This window comes from Trichechus manatus, unplaced genomic scaffold (genome assembly GCF_000243295.1).
Source record: "Trichechus manatus latirostris isolate Lorelei unplaced genomic scaffold, TriManLat1.0 scaffold00019, whole genome shotgun sequence".
Classification (NCBI taxonomy): domain Eukaryota; kingdom Metazoa; phylum Chordata; class Mammalia; order Sirenia; family Trichechidae; genus Trichechus; species Trichechus manatus.
Window position 1 is genome coordinate 9,238,734 of NW_004443955.1, and position 20,938 is coordinate 9,259,671.

General features: G+C 39.5%; 1 protein-coding gene across 1 annotated transcript in view; it reads left to right on the forward strand.

The window, feature by feature from the left end:
- Positions 1–20,418, forward strand: part of MCEE (methylmalonyl-CoA epimerase) — a 37,040-nt gene extending 16,622 nt beyond the window's left edge. Inside the window, exons 2-3 of the mRNA XM_023727858.1 lie at positions 3,830–4,167; positions 20,113–20,418. Coding sequence (XP_023583626.1) covers positions 3,830–4,167; positions 20,113–20,265 — 491 coding nt within the window. The 3' untranslated portion in view covers positions 20,266–20,418. The remainder of the gene's footprint in view (positions 1–3,829; positions 4,168–20,112) is intronic.
- Positions 20,419–20,938: the final 520 nt, after the last annotated feature.

Here is a 20,938-nt window from a genome sequence, read left to right on the forward strand (position 1 = left end):
TTGATTGATTTTCTAATGTTGAACCATCCTTGCATACCTGGTATGAATCCTACTTGGTCATGGTGTATTATTTTTTTGATATGATGCTGAATTCTATTGGCCAGAATTTTGTTGAGAATTTTTGCATCTATATTCATGAGAGATATTGGTACGTAATTTTTTTGTGTGGCATCTTTGCCTGGTTTTGGTATCAGGGTTATGCTGCCTTCATAAAATGAAGTCAGTCATTCTAGTAAACAGTATCCCTTCCTTTTCTATGTTCTGAAATAATTTGAGTACTACTGGTATGATCATAGTTTTAAACAGGTTGAAAATATGTATATGGTATTGTTAAAGCCACTGGCTGAAGGCTGAAAACTTTTGTGCTTCTTATCAAACTAACTTGAAGACATTTCTGATGAATGTCTTTCTAAGTATGTCTCCTCAAACCAGATATGCAAAAATCAGACTTAAAAAGCTTTTACTTGTTCTAAAATTAGATTAAGGTCCCTGGGTGGCACAAACAGTTTGAGCTCTACTACTAAGTGAAAGGTTGGTGGTTTGAATCCCAGTGAGTGTGAAGTGGTATCTCATTGTGGTTTTAATTTGCATTTCCCTAATGACAGATGATGCTGAGCATCTTTTCATGTGCTTGTTGGCCATTTGTATATCTTCATCCCTTCATTTTAAAGGAGTTGAATTTTTGAATCATTGGTATCACTATTTTCTATTGCTAGAATGTATGCTTTAGGGACCAAATAAAACCAATTAAAAAAAAAACAGGAAAAGGTGATATTTCCTTTATCAAACAAGTTTACATTTCTAGAGATAAGATAAACCTATGGTATATAGCTCAAAGTCTTAATTTTTACATTATATAAAGATGTTGTTATCTTTCTATTTTTCCAATAAAGGAGTTTTTGTTTTTTCAATTAAAAAGAAGAAGGACCAGTCATTCTAGTAAACAGTTTCTTCCTCGCACACTGAGAGCCCAGTGATAAGGAAGTTCTGGAGAAATATAGGCTACAGTGTGGTGGTCCATCACGTGAGTTGGTTGGGTTTCCTCTGCAGTGCCAGAAGTTTTTGAAATGTCCCTTGAGCAAATTGGCATGGAATGTAAAACTTCATCTTTATTCGGATATCCTCTAGTTTATTCCTGTGACAGTTCTATGGTGTGTTCCATTGCTGGTAATGGGACACCTGCCAAGGAAGCTGTGGCTGCCGTGTCTCTTGTAAAGGTGACACTGGTAAGGAGAATTGAGAAGAAAACAAAAACTCAAACTCATTATTTGACATACCCTTAAAATTTTATACTTGCAACAAGGGTAAAAACAAAACAAACCCCATTGCCGTCATGTCAATTCCAACTCGTAGCAACCCTATAGGACAGGGTCGCATCTTTCTGCTGCGCAGCAGCTGGTGGGTTTGAACCAATGACCTTTTGGTTAGCAGCTGAGCACTTCAGCCACTGTGCACCATGGCTGCTTGTAATAAGGGTACCACTTACTAATGTACACACTACCCTAAAGCCCATTAACCCTATCCGCAGTTTTTGAATATAAATACAGTCTGTAGTAAATTTTCATTGCAAATTGTACCTGCAGTAGAGATACAAGAAAAGGAGGGAAGAGCAGCTTGACCAATGATTTTGTTGCTTGCTAGCATTTTTAAAATCTGCTATCACCATGCCCTCATGGGATAGTTTCTTGGACCCCACAGGTAACCCTGCCACTCAGTTAGCAAACACTCACTGGTTGTCATTAGCAATAAGAATGACTGAATTTGTTGACTACTTACTATTTATGTATCTGGCACTGTATTATGTTTTTTTCATAAACTATCTAATGTTCACAGCAAACCAGCAAGGTAGATATTAGTGGTAGTACCAGTATTAAAAATATATATATATGAAATACAATAGAGTAGAAAATATCAGAACACCTCACATCTAACACATCTACTAAGGATTGTGTATTCTTTCTATGAAATTTAGTTTCAGTTGTACACATATGTGTGTCATTGTTAGCTGCTGTGGAGTCAGTTCTGACTCATGATTACCCCATGTATTACAGAGTAGAACTGCTCCATAGGGTTTTCTTAGCTGTAATCTTTTTTTTTAAATTGTGCTTTAGGTGAAAGTTTACAGAGCAAATGATTTTCTCACTAAACAATAGAAAAATTGTTTTGTGACAGTGACTGCCAACCCTGCAATGTGTCAACATTCTCCCCTTATCCACTCCGGGTTCCCATTTTCTACTCGTCAGGTTTTCCTGTTCCTTTCTGCTTCTCGTCTTTGCTTTTGGGCAGGTGTGCCCATTTAGTCTCGTATACTTGATTGAATAATGGAGCATGTTCCTCACAGGTGTATTGTTTGTTTATAGACCTGTCTAATCTTTGGCTGAAGGGTGAACTTCGGGAGTGACTTCAGTTCTGAGTTAAAAGGTTGTCCTGGGGCCACAATCTCAGGGCTGGCTGTAATCTTAACGGAAGCAGATCGCCTAGCCTTTTCTTCTGCAGTACCTCTGGGTGGGTTCGAACCACCATCCTTTAGGTTAGAGTGTAAACCATTTGTGCCACCTAGGAACCTTATGTACCTTATCAGCCTGGGTTGATATAGATTTGGATTTCATGATAAGACACTGACTCCAAAGAACTGGCCTATATCAACTTATTGATAATGAGCTCTTTTGAGTATTTCAGTAATAACTAATTTAGACGGTGGCATAGCAAAAGACCGTCTTACGCTGAATTTTGCTTTCTTCTGAACTATGATACGTAAGGTTTATTGCCTAACTTAAACAAAATAGTGTCATTTTAATTAAAAGTTTCAGTCTAAGGGAATTAATTTTACTTTAGCTGAAGCTTTGTGATACCAGGTACTGTTTAAAGTGTTTTTCATTAAGAGCTAACAACATACTGTTTAAAATATTTTTCTTCATTTTACTGTTTTATAGTTTTTTATTAAGTAGTGGAGTTTTTCGAGATAATATTTAGACCTCATACATGAATATCATTTTCATTCTGGGGGGACTGTGGCTCTTAAGGTCCAGCATTTTGCCTAATGGGGAAACAGTAATAGAGTAATACGTGGGGAGAATACATTGAAGCCCTCTTCAGTTATTGGATGAAAAGGGTTTCTTTACATTCAGATGTGGCTCTGCCTCTAACCCTTCAAAATTATGAAAAAGAAACAATAAAATTCTGATCTTAGAAGAAATCCCCTTAAGTTTAAATACCCTCTTGATCTTTGCCTGTTCCCCTTCCCCAATCATTAGATATAGGCCTTAATGGGTACCATTTGAATAAAATACATATTAAAAAATACTGAATGGCTATGGCTTTAATGAACTTACTCACAGAATATGAGCCAAAATTGGGTTTTGGTAGGGAAGGAAATTACTTGCTTTCAGGATAAAATCTAGGTTGTTTTACACTATCAGATTCAGACTCTGTGAAGTGCAGAGAATAGCAAGCAATTCTTAACGATATGCAGCTGTCCATCAAATAGTATCAATAAATGTAAATTATTATGAAAAGTATCATTCTTCTGAATCTAATTGAAGCCCAGAGTTAGCTTTTTGCTTCTAGCCAGTTATTTAAATAGATAGAGTAAATGATTTTGACATAAGTTTTTCTATACATTTCTCCTGATTTGACTCTAAGAATAAAACAAAACAGGTATATATAAATTAAAGCAGAGCATTTTTCTTTTATGACTACTATTGTCTGTAATACAATGATAGAATATAGTTTTTACATATATTATTTCTTTAGTTTTTATTTGTTTTGTTTAATTAACTTTAGAAGTATATTATCAAAAGAGTGATATCAATGCTGTTCACTTTTTCAGGGCTTTTTTCCAGACTCCAGACTCCAGTTCCAACCATGAGAACTTTTTCCCTGTCACAGCCCTCGCAGAAAGTGGCAGACCCTGTGTGGAATCTGGGTCGACTCAATCATGTAGCCATAGCCGTGCCGAATTTGGAAAAGGCCTCGACATTTTATAAGAATGTTCTAGGGGCCCAGGTAAGTGAAGCGGTCCCTCTTCCTGAACATGGAGTATCTGTTGTTTTTGTCAACCTGGGAAATACCAAGATGGAACTGCTTCATCCCTTGGGCAAAGACAGTCCGATTGCAGGTTTTCTGCAGAAAAACAAGGCTGGAGGAATGCATCACATCTGCATTGAGGTATTTCAATTATTTTATTGCTTGATGTTTTAATTCTGTCTTTTACAAAATTATCTTTTACTTTTTAAGACTATGTGTTGTTACTCTCATCAGAAACTTGTATTAGGTTAAGGGGAATGATAATATTGGTCCTATCCAAAGCTGGATCCATAGATTATTCTTTCCCTTTAGAGAACCATAAAAAACAGTATTAATGTATTTTACTGAAGTCTAAATTCAACAGCTACTATAAAAGCCACTGAACTTGGCAGAAAGGTAGATATGAGTCTTTGTTATATTTAGACCTCATACATGAATATCATTTTCATTCTGGGGGGACTGTGGCTCTTAAGGTCCAGCATTTTGCCTAATGGGGAAACAGTAATAGAGTAATACGTGGGGAGAACACATTGCAGCCCTCTTCAGTTATTGGATGAAAGGGGTTTCTTTACATTCAGAAGTGGCTCTGCCGCTAATCCTTCAAAATTATGAAAAAGAAACCATAAAATTCTGATCTCAGAAGAAATCCCCTTAAGTTTAAATACCCTCTTGATCTTTGCTTGTTCCCCTCCCCCAATCATGTTTATTGATCGTATATGACTTCCCATGTAAAAGGAATCAACTGCTTTTACTATCACAAGCAATTAGGAGAAGGAAGTGAGAGAAGACTTTTTATGTGTAAAATTTCCTTACACACAATTATTTTTAATAACTTTTTTCTTATTATAAAAGCAATACATTTTAAATTATTGATTGTGATTTTTAAGATGTTCTGAATTGTATCTGTTAACAATTCCCAGAAAAAAACATGAAGAAACATTAGACAAGAACATTCTTATTAGAAAGCCCTTGACTGTAGATGTTCAGATAACCACCTTTTGGAATATCAGCAAGACCAATTATTCTTCAGTTTAAATTAATTTGATAAGACTATTCTTTTGAAGGCGCCCTCGTGGCGAAGTGGTTAAGAGCTTGGCTGCTAACCAAAAGGTCAGTAGTTCAAATCACTAGCTGCTACTCGGAAACCCTCTAGGGCAGTTATACTCTGTCCTGTAAGGTCACTATGAGTCAGAATTGACTTGGCGGCAGCGGGTTTGTTTTGGTTTTTGGTGTTCTTTTGAAAGAATGACATAATTAGGACTTAGGCCTTATTCCTGATCCAGAGAGAGTTAGGTTGCTTGTAGTGTGAATTCAAAGGTTTATTCAGTTTATTATTGCAAATATATTTGAGAGCCTACACTGTGTCCTCCACTAAGTACATGGGATTCAGTAATGAACAAGACATGGACCAGGCCCACAGTGAGGAGGGGCAGATATTTAATTAGGCAATTAGCATGATAAGTAGAATTAGTGAAGTGTGTTCTCAGTAGCACAAAAGAGGGAGAGATTGATTGCTCTGGGCAGGTCGAGGGGATGGGAAGGCATCACAGGGCATGAGTTATAATGAAAGTGAATGAGTTCCCCAGTCAACAAGAGGAGAAGGGTATTCCGGGCAGAGGGAATAGCACGTGGAAAGACAGAGTTACCATAACTAACATTTATCGAGTTCTCTGGCAATATGTGAAGTTCATAGTTACCCTCTGAGAGCAGTATCAGCTTCATTTGACAGGTGAGGAAATTGAGACTTAGAAATGTTAATTACCCACAGTCCCGTTAGTACTAGGTGACAAGGCTGGGATTCAAACCCAGGTTTGTTCTCATTACAGGATCTGTACTCAGCCATGATGCCAGATTGCCTTCAGCATATTGGCCAAGTTTTTAAAATTTGAGGTGGGAAAGCTACAAGACATTAGGCCAAGGAACTAAACCGGACCTAACACTTAGTCTTTATCCTTTAAATAATGGAAAATGATTAGATATATATTTTTAGGAGGTTACTTTGGGCTGCAGGTCTTTATTTCACTGTCCTTAGGGGTTTGTTGAAGACCCCTCAGTATGAGAAGCAGATCGTCTGCCTTTGAATCCACTCTTCTCTCTCCCACACTACACTGTTTGTGTTCTACTTCAAGAGAGCCCATGCCTTCAAAGGAAACCAGCTATGTGGGATAGAAGTTCAGTTACCTAAAGGAATTGGAAGTTCAGTTATGGTATAGCTAATTCAAATGTAGAGATTAAGGGAAGAAGTGAAAATGTATATGTCTATGAGTATAAAAGGAAGGTATGTAATAGGAGACTGTGTGAAATGAGGTTAGTTAGTTGGTGCTTTTGTATGACAACTCCCGTCAGCATTCCCCACTCTCCTCAAAAAAATACAGTGAGTGGCTTAAAGATAGATAGGTAGGTAGGTAGATAGATAGGTTAGATAGATAGATGGATAGATGATAGATAAATAGATAGATTAGATTGACTAGAGAGAGAGAATTTTTTATTTCCTGTTCTCAGTCTAGAGGTGAGCTGCCCTGGACTAATGGGGCAGCTCTACCTCTATAACAGATAACACCACTTGCCAGCCAGAGGAAAGGGAAGGCAGAGAATGTGGCATGAGTGCCTTTAAAGAGGTGGAGATTGTCTAGAAATTAAACATACCACGTTTGCTCGTATCCCATTGGCCCGAGCTTGGTCACATAGCACACTTGAAGGGAAACTGGGAAGAGAGTCTGTAGTTAGGCAGTTATGTGCCCAGCCAGAACTTTTGAGTTGCTATAACTAAAAGGAAGAAAAGAAAAATGAGTACTGGAGGCCACCCGTGTATGCCACATTTGGTTATTATTAAAAAGTGGTATTGCCAGGATAGCGGGACAATATTCAGAATGAAGGTATGCTTCAAGATGGAAGCATGTGAGAACTATTGCTCCTTCTTCCTCTACCGCAGCAATCTGTGAGATGGTGGTGTCACAAGATGGAGAGGGCTTGGATCCCTGAGTCGCCAGAAGGAATAAAATTCCTTGCCTACTCTTGAATAGGAAACACATTTTTGTTCAGTGAAGCTGTTGAGGTTTCAGGGTTAATTATTTCACCACAGTATAACTTAGTCTGTTCTGGCTAATACAACATGGATCTGAAATCACCTTCCACTGAAAGTGGAGAAGTAGTAGAGCTAGTTAGGAAGTATTTCTTCGGTCATTGTCCTAGTCCTTTGCTATGTAATACATTATTCCAAAACTTTGTAGTATTAAACAACAATCATTTTATTTTGCTCAGGATTTTGTGGGTTAGGAATTTGGGAGGGGCTCACCTGGGCAGCTCTTGGTTGGGGTCTCTCATGTGATTATGTCAGATGTCAGCCAGGGCTGCAGTCACCCAAAGGATTGAGTGAGCTGGATGTCGGCTGGCAGTTGATGCTGGCTGACAGCTGGGAAGTCAGGAGCACTACACAGCAACTCTTCAGCATTACAAGTTAAGGGTAGTTCTAAGCATAGTTGGACTTCTTATTTGGTAGTTGGCTTCCCCGGAGGGAATGTCTCAAGAGAACCAGGTGGGAACCGCATGACCTTTCTGACCTACCCTCAGAAGTCCCACAGCAGCACTTCTGCTGCTGGGTATTGGTCGTAAGCAAGTCATCAAGGCAGGCCAGATTCAAGGGAGGGGACATAGATCCTGCCTCTCAATGGGAAGTGTATCAAGGAATTTGTGGACTTGTTTTAAAAGTGCTATAGCCATCAGTAGGAGACCCTGGGTGGCTCAAACGGTTAAGCACTTGACTACTAACTGAAAGACTGGCACTTCAGACCCACCCAGAGGTGCTTCAGAAGACAAGCGTGGCGATCTGCTTCTGAAAGGTGACAGCCTTGAAAACCCTATGGAGCAGTTAGTTCTACTCCGCACATACGGGGTTGACTGGTTGTTGGGTAATAGCCATCAACACATTAATGTGTTCTAAACAAAAGGAAAATCTGTGAAACTTCTAAAAGCTTTAGCATGATTTTATTTTCAGATTGCCAGAAGTGGGAATGAGCAGCGTTAGCACCTGAAGGAAGAGACAAGCTGTCTAGCGTTTGTAACCATAAGGCTAAATAGAAATCGGTACTTGCTGAGGTTGTTGTTGTTAGGTGCCTCAAGTCGAGTCTGACTCATAGTGACCCCATGTGACAGTAGAACTGCCCAACAGGGTTTTCTAGTCTGTAATCTTTATGGGAGCAGACACCAGGTCTTTTTCCTGCGGAGTGGGTGGATGTGGAGTGGGTGGATGCGTTCAAACCACCAACCTGCTGGTTAACAGCCGAGCATTTAACCATTACGCCACCAGAGCTCCTTCCTGCTAAGGTAGAAAGCTGATAAACATCACGTATGCAAAAACTGGTTTGTTCAGCATTTTCTAACTGTTTTGGGGATAGGCAGCATCCACAACTGTGTCTTCTGAAAATGCTCACAATTCTATAGCTTTATGGTTATTGCCATCTGTTTTTTAATGCCACTCTTTCTTTTAAAATGTTAAATCCACCCATCAGAAATTTGACCGAGCTTAGTAAATTGCATTTGTTCATAAAAAGCTTCTCGCTCTATAATTATCACAAGAGTGCTGTACCTTCTTTTTCATAGCTACATAGTAATGTAGCTATGTGTCTGTTATGGGCATGCTCCATAGCTTTTAGTTGACTCAACAAAAATTTTTGATACAATGGCCCTTTCCTCACGGATGGATAAGTATCTCATCAGCTGTCAAAGTTTTTTGTCAAAGTCGATTGTTGGTTTCCATGTTCTCTTAGGAGGTTTGCCCTAGTTTCTCATCCTTGTGTCTTTGTCATTCACTAGAGGAAGTTTAAAAGTTCCTTTGTTTAGTCTCTTCTGTTGCTTGTGTATGGACTGAGTAGCTTGCTGTTCCTGGCATAGCCTGTTCTAGTACCGCCATTGTATGCTTCCAGAGAGAGCCCCACTGGACGTTCTCCCTGCCGTCTGCCTTCCCTCTGCTGGAGAAGCGTTCTCCATGCGCTCCCTAAATAATTTACCCAGACAGCAAAGTATGTCACAGTGAAACCCTTAAGGGCCACTGAAAATATTTACTTGTCCAACAAATTTGTATTGTGTTTGTATAGATTGTTAAAATATTTAAATGTTTCCATTCTGGCTGGTAAGTAGCTGTTCTAAACCTGCAGAGTAACATCCTCCTTCCAAAAGGACCCTTCCCTAGGATCCCTGAGACTTCCTCACAGTCCAGCAACTAAAGGGTTAAAGCCCAGCACAGCAGCTCTTCCATTCAGTTAGTATTTAGTTGGTATCTTTGTCTGCATTGTCCTGGTTGTACTTTTAATATCGCTCTGACTTTTGCTGGGCAGGGTGCTGGGCTGTGCAGTTGGACCACATACAAAGCTCCTGCCCTGGAGCTTGCCTGCTTGTTTTATTCCTGCATGTCCTGCGTTTTCTACAGAAGATTAGAGGGGACTGACTATACAGTCTATACAGTGTCTAAAATACAGAAGGATAAACCTGAGTAAATAGCAGGCTAGAGCCAAGAAGAAATATATGGCAAAATATGACTACAGATGAGATTAGCATACCTGTTGTTTCTGTCAGATGCTGCTTTCTTGTGGCTGAAGCAAAGAGGGAGATAAACAGCATGAAAGTACTTGTGGTCCCTTCCCTCTTCCACCCCCTCCTTCCCTGAACAATTCAGTCCTGAAGACTTTCTGTGGGGCAGCACAAGTTTCCATGTCGGGCGGGGAGAGCTGCAGCTGCCCTAAGCAGGGTGCTGGAGCGCGAGTGGGGTGAGGAGGGCATCTGAGTGGTGGGAGTTGCCCATGTGGAAAGCCAGAGGCTGAGTAGGGTGCTGATGCTTGGGAGGGGGAGGTCGGGGCAGCCTTTCTGGGGGTATCAGTGAGGAAGGAGCCCATGTTGAGGAAGGCATCCACATTGAGGGGGTGGGGGAGCGTGGCATGTGAGAGCCTGAGCAGGGTTGGGGAGGGCATCGACACCACCATGTGTCGGGGGAGGGCCTAGCATGGAGAGCCAGGGTCCAGGTCAGGTGAGGAGAGCATCAGTGCAGGGATGATGGCAACCAAGTGTGGGGATTTGGACCCAAGTGGGATGAATACTGTGTTCACGCATGGGGTGGGCAGGCGTGGGGAGTCAGAGCCTGATCAGGGTGAGGGGGACGTGTACGTGGGGTGGGCAGACGTGCGGAGTCAGAGCCTGATCAGGGTGAGGGGGACGTCCATGTGGGGGTGGACAGACATGAGGGCCAGACCTCAGCAGGTTGAGGACATCTAAGTGAGGTGGACAGGCATGGGGAGCCAGGCCCCAGAAGGATGAGGACATCCATGTGTGGGTGGACAAGTGTGGGGAGCCAGGCCCCAGCAGGGTGAGGACGTCCATGTGGGGGTGGACAGGCATGGGGAGCCAGGACCCAGCATGGTGAGGACGTCCACGTGGGTGGGCAGGTGTGAGGAGCCAGGCCCCAGCATGGTGAGGACGTCCATGTGGGTGGGCAGGTGTGGGGAGCCAGGCCCCAGTAGGGTGAGGAGGGCGTGTGCACACTGGGACAGCCCAGTGCAGGATGTCTGGGCCCATGCGAGGTAAGGAGGGCTTCTGTACAGAGACAGGCCAGCTCCGGTGGGATAAGGAGGGCGTCTTGCAGGGGTCAGGTGGCCTGGCTCAGTGAGTGAGAACTCAGATGGAGTGAGGAGGGCAGCCTCACGGGGCAGGGAGGGAGGAGGCAGCCCAGTGTACTGGAGCACAGGTGGGTTGAAGAGTCTACTCCAGAGGGAGGGGCAGGAGCAGTGATGAGGGATTGTTTAATAGGGATGACGTTTGATCAAGTGAGTGTATATTAAAGATAATGGGAGCCAGGTTTCTCAGTCTCAGAGAAGGGAGTTAAAACTACAGAAAGGGTATTAGATCTGAATTAGAGGTATCCACGAAGTCCTCACTGTTCCAGGCTGATGGGGGTAAAGTACGTGGTAAAAATGTTATTAATAGTAGGATACAGAACTCTGTCCACAGACTGAATCCAATTTTATTTTAAATTTTTTTATTGTTGTAAAAATATGTATAACCAAACACTTGCCATTTCAACCAGTTTTACATGTACAATTCAGTGACATTAATTACGTTCAGCACATTGTACAATCATCACCATTATCCATTTCTAAGTTTTGTTTTGTTTTTTAATCACCCTTAATAAAAACTCGGTGCCCCTTTAGCAGTAACTGTCTTTTCCACCTCCCACCTGCCCCTGGTAAAAACCAAAACCAAACCCACTGCTGTGGAGCCGATTCCGACTCAGCAGCCCTATATGACAGAGTAGAACCGGCCGGCTCATAGGGTTTCTAAGGCTGTAAATCTTTAGGGAAGCAGACTGCCACATCTTTCTCCCGCAGAGTGGCTTGTGGGTTCGAACTTCTGACCTTTTGGTTAGCAGCCAAGCGCTTTAAACACTGCCCCACGAAGGCTCCTCTGGTAACCACTAATAAGCTTTGGTCTCTATGCATTTGCCTACTCTAGATGTTTCATGTAAGTGGGATCATACAATGTTTGTCCTTTTGTGTATGACATTTCACTAGGTATAATGTGTTCAAAGTTCATCTATGTTGAGATGTGTCAGGACTTCCTTTCTCTTTATGGCCACAGTTTGTTTACCCATTTATATCTGTTGATGGACACTTGGGTGTTTCTACCTTTTGGCTATTGTGAATAGTGCTACAGTGAACATTGGTGTACAAGTATCTGTTAGTGTCCCTGCTTTCAAGTCCTTTGGGTAAAGACCTAGGAGTAGAATTGCTGGATCATACAGTAATTCTATTTTTAACTTTTTTGAGGAATTGCTAAACTCAGTTCCACAGTGGCTGCACTATTTTACAATCTCACCAACAATGGATGAGGGTTTCTATTTTCACATCTTCCCCAACACTTCCTTATTTTCTGTTTTTCTGGTAACAGCATCCTAGTGGGTGTGAAGTGATATCTCATAGTGGTTTTGATTTGCATTTCTCTAATGGGTAATGATGTTTAGCATCTTTTCATCCCAATTTTATTTTTTAAATGAAGAATAAAGTGTAAAGAAATGCAGTGATTCAGTTTTATTTTCTGAGTGGTCAGACAGATAATAGAAGGCTTATTTTCTTGTTTATCCTTTGGTATGTTTCATAGATTTTTTGTTTTCAATAAGCACATATCCTTTATGAGAGAAAAATTATGCAAAGCAATTTTAAGGTAAAAGGCTAGTGATGTAACTTATTTCCTGCATCCTGGGAAATAGCTGTTCTTCAGTCAGGAAAGGAGAAAATTCTTTTTTTTTTTTTTAATTCTCTTCTCATTCTGGCTTTAGAGTAAGCCCCAGGGAATTGCTAAGCTCTGCTGGTGATCTCTGTAACACCAGTTCCCAGACATGGAGGCTTCATAGAATGGCAAAATTTCTGAAGAGCAGAACAAAACAAAACAAGTCAGCAGTCCGATGAGGTTTTTAGCTTTTTGTATTAAGTACGGAAAATTTTGAAAACTGCCATCCACTGTTAAAGTTTTGTAAAAGAAAGGACATTTTATTCCAAAAAAATAAAGAAGAAGAAAAAGGAATCTTCTTAGAATAAAAGAGTTCTGTCAATTAAATAAATTTAGTTTTTTGGATTTTTTTTTTTTTTTTTTTTACTATCAGCTGGTAAAAATTTCGGTAGAGACCAGTATTTGGGAAACATTCCACATGGCCACCACCAGACTATATAGCAAATATGGAAGAAGAGGCAATTTATATCCTTAAGAAATCATTCCCAAGAATACTCAGGGACCCTTCTGAATCCATGCAAGTGAGGAAAGTGTTAGATTTGCATAATTCACTTAGCTTTTAGCTGGGCAGAGAGAGAGACAATTAAAACATAAATATTTTATCCAGACTTTTTGACTTTAGTGGATTTATAACAGTTTGACAGTTCGATTTATGCATCAGTCAAAATGTCATACAACATTACAAGTGGCACATTACTACCTATTCATAAAATTTGGACACTGAGAATTACATAACTTAAAGTTAAAAGATGTTATCTAGCCCATCTCCTTGCCTTCAAACAAACAAGATTGTATTGCTATTTTCAGATGTGGTAACTGAGGACCAAAGAAGGTATAAGATTTACCTGAAGATTCTGAATTCTGATTTTGATAATCGAAACATTTTTTAATTTGTATTACTATCACTCTTAAATTTCCAAAATGGTAGAGGAAAATCAGTGTGAAAATACCAACACAGATATACACCCAAAAAAGCTGGTAAAAAGTTGAAATGAATAGCCCAGATTTTCACTAATGGCAAATTTTTTAGATGGTGTCATGGACTGAATCATGTCCCCCAAAAATATCTGTCAACTTGGCTGGGTTATGATTCCCAGTATTGTATAGTTGTGCACCATTTTGTAATCTGATGTCATTTCCTTATGTGTTGTAAATTCCATCACTATGATCTAATATGATGGATTAGCAGCAGTTATACTTATGAGGTATACAAGATTGGATAGTGTCTTAAGCCAATCTCTTTTGAGATATAAAAGAGAGAAGCAAGCAGAGACACATGGAAACCTCATACCACCAAGAAAGCAGTGCTGGGAGCAGAGTGCATCCTTTGGACCTGAGGTTCCTGCGCAGAGAAGCTCCCAGACCAAGGGAAGATTGACGACATGGACCTTCCTCCAGAGCTGACAGAGAAAATGTTTCCCTGGAGCTGATGCACTGAATTTGGACTTGTAGCCTACTGGACTGTGAGAGAATAAACTTCTCTTTGTTAAAACCATCCACTTGTGGTATTTCTGTTATAGCAGCACTAGATGACTAAGATAGATGGGTTATTACTGAATGTGTTATTTTTATTTTTGGGGGTACTGACTTAATTTCCCAAGTGAAATTGCTTTGTATTTCATGTAACTATTGCATCTACTCTCAATTCCAAAAATTAAAAGATTTTTATTTCTTTCTATTCTATTTCTGCCAAACCCTTCAATTTAGAGACTATCTTAAGAATAGATTTGATGCATTGAACATTAATGACCAAAGACCAGACAAGTTGTGGGATGACATCAAGGGCATCATACATGAAGAAAGCAAAAGGTCATTAAAAAGACAGGAAAGAAAGAAAAGACCAAGATGGATGTCAGAAGAGATTCTGAAACTTGTTCTTGAACGTAGAGCAGCTAAAGCAAATGGAAAAAATGATGAAGTAAAAGAGCTGAACAGAAGATTTCAAAGGGTGAGTAAAGTATTATGATGAATTGTGCAAACACCTAGAGTTAGAAAACTGAAAGGGAAAAACACGCTCAGCATTTCTCAAGCTAAAAGAACTGAAGAAAAATTTCAAGCCTCGAGTTGCAATTTTGAAGGATTCTCATGAATAAGGAAGACCAAAGAAGAATTGATGTATTTGAACTGTGGTATTGGCTAAGAATATTGAATATATCATGTTCTACCAGAAGAACAAACAAATCTGTCTTGCAAGAAGTATAGCCAGAATGCTCCTTATAAGCGAGAATGGCAAAACTTCATGTCACTTACTTTGGACATGTTATCAGGAGGGACCAGACCCTGGAGAAGGACATCATGCTAGGTAAAGTAGAGGGTCAATGAAAAAGAGGAAGACCCTCAACGAGATGGATTGACACAGTGGGCTCAACATAGCAGTGATTGTGAGGGTGACACAGGACCGGGCAGTGTTTCATTCTCTTGTACATAGGGTTGCTATGAGTCAGAAAAGTTCTAGCATACTATAGTTGGAGTCCAAGAAAGAGAAGAAAGAAAATAGAACAGAAACAATAATTGAAGAAATAGTGGGCAAAGACCTCACAAATCTAATGTAAGACATCAACCCTCAGATTCAAGAAGCTCAGCAATTCACAAGAAGGGCAAATACAAATAAAACTACACCTAAGCATACCATAGTCAACCTGAAAACCAAAGATGAAGAGAAAATCTTAAAAGCAGTCAGAGAAAAAAGACAACAAAAATTATAGAACAACATAAAATGTAATGACATTTTTTAGAATCCACCAATTCAGAATTCTAATTCCAGCAAAGTGGTGTAACAGACCAGATCTATCCATCTGAAACAAGATAAGCAAAACGTCTAAACAAAATATATGAAACAATGTTTTTCTGGCATTGGACATAAGGCAGCACAGGGCATTGATCCCTGAGAGAGGGGAAACAAACAGGATGAGCCCTGCAATTTCCCAGCTTTACTGCCGGGAGAGAGTTTCCAGGCTACAAGACAGGAAGAGGGTAGTTCAGGTAGAGCTTAGCTGTCTCCCTGAGTTGAGATGGGAGTTGAGAGTCTAGGAAGGTCAAGGTGACTAGAATTTGCTGTACAGAGCACTGGGAAGAAGAGAGCTGTACAGAATGTACTCAAATCATCTGTAGTACTTCTCAAGGCACTTGAGATGATTAGAAGGAACAGTCTTCACACAGAGGGAGGAATAGTTTGTGTTCTTACCAGCCATAGTGGAAAAACCTTGTAAATCATGGATGTTGAGTAGAGTACTCAGGAGGATTTTACTCAGTAGTGAGGAAAAATTATCCCTGGACTAAAGGCTACTCTGATTCCACCTAACAAAGCTTTAAAAATAAACCTCAAAAAATATCACATTGTATCCAAGTAACATACTTGTCCCATAACAAAGGTCAAAAATGTTGATAGGAATACAAAAATATCTAGCACCAAATAAGATAAAATTCACAATGACTGACAGTCAATCAAACATTACCATGCATTAAAAGAAACAGGAAAGTATAGCCTGTCAATGAGGAGAAAAACCATTCTATAGAAGGAAACACAGAAATGGCAGAGATGATAGAATTAGTAGACGAGGATAGTTAGTATAATTATATTCCATATTTTGAAAAAGGTACAGAGAAACTGAACATATTAAGCAGAGACATGGAAGATGTCAAGGAGCCAAATATCTTGCGATGAGAACTACAATGGGTAAAATGAAAATCACACTAGATGGGATTAATAGAAGGTTAGACATTGCAGAAGAGAAATTGTTGAACTTAAAAATATAGCAGTAGAAATCATTCAAAACTGAAGCAAAGTACAGTGTATTGTGGAGTTTGTAACATGTAGAAGTCTGAGTAAAACGAACAGAGCATCAGTGAGCTGTGGAACAACTTCAGGCAACCTAATATACTTGTAATGGTGTAACTGGAGTCCCTGAATAACAGAAGAGAAAACAGGACAAGTGTTTGAAGAAATAATGTCTGAAAAACTGTAAATGCCCAGATTCAAGATGCTCAACAAACCCCAAACACCGGAAATATGAAGAAAATTACACTAAGGCACATCATAATCACGTATCTTTAAAACAATTACAAAGAGATTATCTTACAAGAAGGCAGAGTAAAACAACACTATGTCCAAAGGACAAAGATAAGAATGGCAATGCATGCTCATCAAGCTAGAAAACAGTGGTACAATGTCTTTACAGTACTAAAAGAAAAACCTCAGACCGTCAGCCTCGAATGCCATGCCCATCAAAAATATTGTTCAAAAACTAAGGATAAGTAGATGCTGAGGGGAGACAGGAATGAGGACTGAGTGCTTAATGAGTACTGGGTTTTCCTTTGGGTCAATGAAAACGTTTTTGAATTAGATAGAGTTGGTGGTTGCAGGACATTAGGAATGTACTAAAGGCAACTGAGTTATATACTTTTATGTTATATGAATTTCGCCTCAATAAAAACTACTGCAAATAATTTTTTTAAAAAAGGAAAAATAAAACATTAACCCATAGACCCAAGAAGCTAAACAAACCCCGATTACTGTAAATACAAATAAATCCACATACTAGAACATCAGAGTCAAACTGCTCAAAACCAAAATAAGAAGAAAATCTTAAAAGTGGCCATAGGGGGAAAAGACACATTTTATGCAAGAGAACAATAATAAAGTGACATCAGCTTCTCATCAGAAACAGTACAGTTAAGAAGACAGTGGAATTACATCTGCGGTTCTTGGGTGGGGGAGGGGGGACTATCATCGTAGAATTCTATACTTAGTGAAAATATCCTTCAAATGTGAAGATAAAGACATTTTCAAGGAAACAAAAATAGGGTAACTTTTCAGTTAACAGCCGAATGCTTGACAGAGCTCTTGTTATTTGTTGTTGTGTGCCGTCGAGTTGATTCCGACTCATAGCGCCCCTGTGTGACAGAGTAGAACTGCCCCGTAGGGTTTCCTAGGCTGCAGTCTTTACGGGAGCAGATTGCCAGGTCTTTTCTCCCACAGAGTGGCTGGTGGGTTCAAACCGCCGACCTTTCAGTTAGCAGCTGAGCGTTTAACCATTGTGCCACCAAGTTTACTTGTTGTTGTTATTAGTTGCTATCAAGTCAACTTCGACTGATGGCAACGTTATGTATAACAGAATGAAACATCGCCTGGTTCTGCACCACCTTCATGGTTGTTGCTGTGTTTGAGTCCATTGTTGGAGCTGTTGTGTCAATCCGCCTCATTGAGGGTTTCCCTCATTTTCACTGACTCTGTATCAAACATGACGCCCTTTTCTAGCGATTGGTCTTTCCTGATGACATGTCCAAAGTAAGTGAGCCAATCTCTCACCATGCTTGTGTGTAAGGAGCGTTCTGGCTGTAGTTCTTCTAAGACTGGTTTGTTTGTACTTTTGGCAGTCCGCTGTATTTTCAGTATTCGACCAACACCACAATTCGAATGCATCAATTCTTCTGCCTTCCTTTGTCATTGTCCAGCTTTTGCATCCATATGAGGTAGTGGAAAAGACCATGGCTTGGGTGAGGTGCACCTTAGTCATAAAAGTGACATCTTTGCCTTTTAGAACTTGAAAGAGGTCTTTTGCAGCAGATCTGCCAAAGGCAATACATTGTTTGGTTTTTTTGACTGCTGCTTCCACCGACATTGATTTTTGATCCAAGGAGAATGAAATAATTGACAACTTCAGTTTCTTCTTCATTTATCATGATGTTGTTTATTGACCAGTTGTGAGGATTTTCATTTTCTTCCCATTCAGATGTTTGACTTCATCAGTAAGTTCTTCAACTCATCTTCATTTTTTGGCAAGTGCGGTTGTATCATCTACATATCTCAGGTTGTTAATATGTCTTCCTCCAGTCGTAAAGCCATGTTCTCCGTATAGTCCAGCTTCTCAGATTAGTTGTTCAGTAAAACAGATTGAATAAGTAAGGTGAAAAGATACAACCCTTCCACATACGTTTTCCAATTTTGAACCACAAAGAATGTAGAAGGAAAATAGTGCAAATAGAAATAGAAAATAGACATAGAGAAAATCAGCAAAGCCAACAGTTTGTTTTTTTAAAAGTTTAATAAAATTGATAACCCCTGACAAAACAGATGAGGGGAAAAAAACCCATAATTTTAAAAAATTTTATTAATTTTGTTGTTGAGAGTATATACAGCAAAACATATGCCAGTTCAACAGTTTCTACATGTACGGTTTAGTGGCATTGATTACATTCTTTAAGTACAACCATTCTCACTCTCTTTTCTGAGTTGTTCCTCCCCTATTAATATAAGCTCACTGCCCCCTAAGGTTCCTATCTAATCTTTCAAGTTGCTGCTGTCAATTCGATCCTGTATAGATAGTTCTTAAAAGAGCATAATGCTCAAGGCACATTTATTTTACTAGCTAAGGTAAACTACTGTTTGGTTTTAAGAAGACTTCGGGGGATGTTTTTGGTTTAAGGTTTAAAGATTACCTCAGGGCAATAGTTTCAGGGGTTCATCCACCTTCCATGGCTCCAGAAACTCTAGAGTCCATGAGAATTTGAAATTCTGTTCTACATTTTCCCCCTTTTGATCAGGATTCTTCTATGGAATTTTTGATCAAAGTGTTCAGTAATGGTAGCCAGGCACCATCCAGTTCTTCTGGTCTCATGGCAAAGGACACAGTTGTTCATGGAGGCAGTTATCCACACATTCCATATCCTCTTCCTATTTCTGACTCTCCTTCCTGTGTTGCTCCAGGTGAATAGAGACCAATTGTTGTGCCTTGGATGGCCACTTGCAAGCTTTTAAGACCCCAGGCATTATGCAACAAACTATGTTGAACAGAAGCACTTAACACATTATTAGGCCAGTTAACTGGGGTATCTCATGAAACTGTGACCCTAAACCTCTAACTCCCTCAAACCATCTTGTTACCACTTTTAAGATTAAAACTTCACATAGATGAAAATTACTGTTAAACTATCATCAAAATGTGTTTTTCCCTCCTAAAAATCCACTTTTATAATCTTGCAACTCCTCTACAACATTTCTATCTTATTTTTAAAAAGCCAAAGACTGTATACTGGGTTTCAAAAGTGGTCAAACAACTGATGAGGACACTAAATATTACTAAAAATTATAATTTCTTCATACATTGCACATTCTACTTGTAACTTCCTATTCGTATTTCATTTTAAACCTCAGAGCTTTATCAAAGTTATGCCCACACTATGTCCCTGGCTTATTTCGTCCTAATTTGTACTGGTCAATCCTCATCTTTTTTGGAATAACAGAATTTTCTTCCTGAATGCTTACTTTTTTGTATGTGAATATAATGAGTTTCATTTTATTGAATTTCATTTTTACATTTTTCCAAAGTTAGTCTAATTTCAAAGTCTCTCCATTTTAAAATAGTTTTAAAGTTATACAGTGCATGAAATTTCAAACTCATATTTGTTGTGCCAAAAACTATGCTAAGAGCATATTATCTGTTACCTCATTTTAATCTATAGCCAATTTGTATGATAGGCTTTGTTACTCTCTTATAAATGAAGATCCTAAGGCTCTGAGGAAAACCCAATTTGCCCTGTATCACCTAGAAGAAAATATTACAAAGTGTAACATACATGATTTAGGTTACAAGGAGAAACGTTTACTAATGGTGAAAATTCTTAAACATAGCAGTTGGTCATCTCGGAAAATTTAGCAACTTCATTTCTCTCTCTGGAAGTTTTATGCTTTTTGATTGTTTAAGAATGGTCCTGGCCAAAGGCAGAGGAGGTACACCACATGAGCTCTCAATGTTTCTTCTATAATTAATATTTTTATGATCTCAATTGTGTTCTTATGTATTTTCTTTTCTCAAGGTGGATAACATAAACACAGCCATGATGGATTTGAAAAAAAAGAAAATCCGTACTACAACTGAAGAGGCCAAAATAGGAGCACATGGAAAACCAGTGATTTTTCTCCATCCCAAAGACTGTGATGGAGTTCTTGTGGAACTGGAGCAAGCTTGATTTATGTTTGTAAGAAACTAAATTAATTGATATAAAAAATTCTTATCAAAATTCAAAGTGACAACAGCAACTCGAAAGATTAGATAGGAACCTTAGGGAGCAGAGAGTTTATGTTAATGAGAGAGGAGCAACTCAGAAAATCATAGTAAAAATGATTGCACAACTTGAAGAATGTAATCAGTGCCACTGAATCATACATGTAGGAACAGTTGAATTAGGTATATTTTGCTGTGTATGTTCTCAACCACAACAACAAAATAAAATTAAAAAAACTACCATCAAAATATACTATGGAACCCTTGACTGCTTCTATCACTGTGATAGTTAAGATTGTGCGTCAACTTGGCTGGGCCATGATTCTGAGTGTTTTGGCAGTCATATAATGTAGTGATCACTTCCCTGTTGAGATTTGATACGTGATCACGCCCATGATGGGATCTGCTGAGTGGTACAGGCAGGGGTGGGGCCTGTGGCGGCTCACCGCCCCCCTTGGCCTTCAACTCTCTGCCCTCCGCCACCTAGTCCTTTCTGCTCTTTTTCCTGGGGCTTTTGTTTATTCTGGATCCTGCAGCTGGCTCCTGTTCATCTGACCTCCAGTTCTTGAGTTTTGGGCTAGCAGCTTACCTGTGGTCTTGTCTGCCGATCTTGAGATTCGTCGATCTTCACAGCCTGC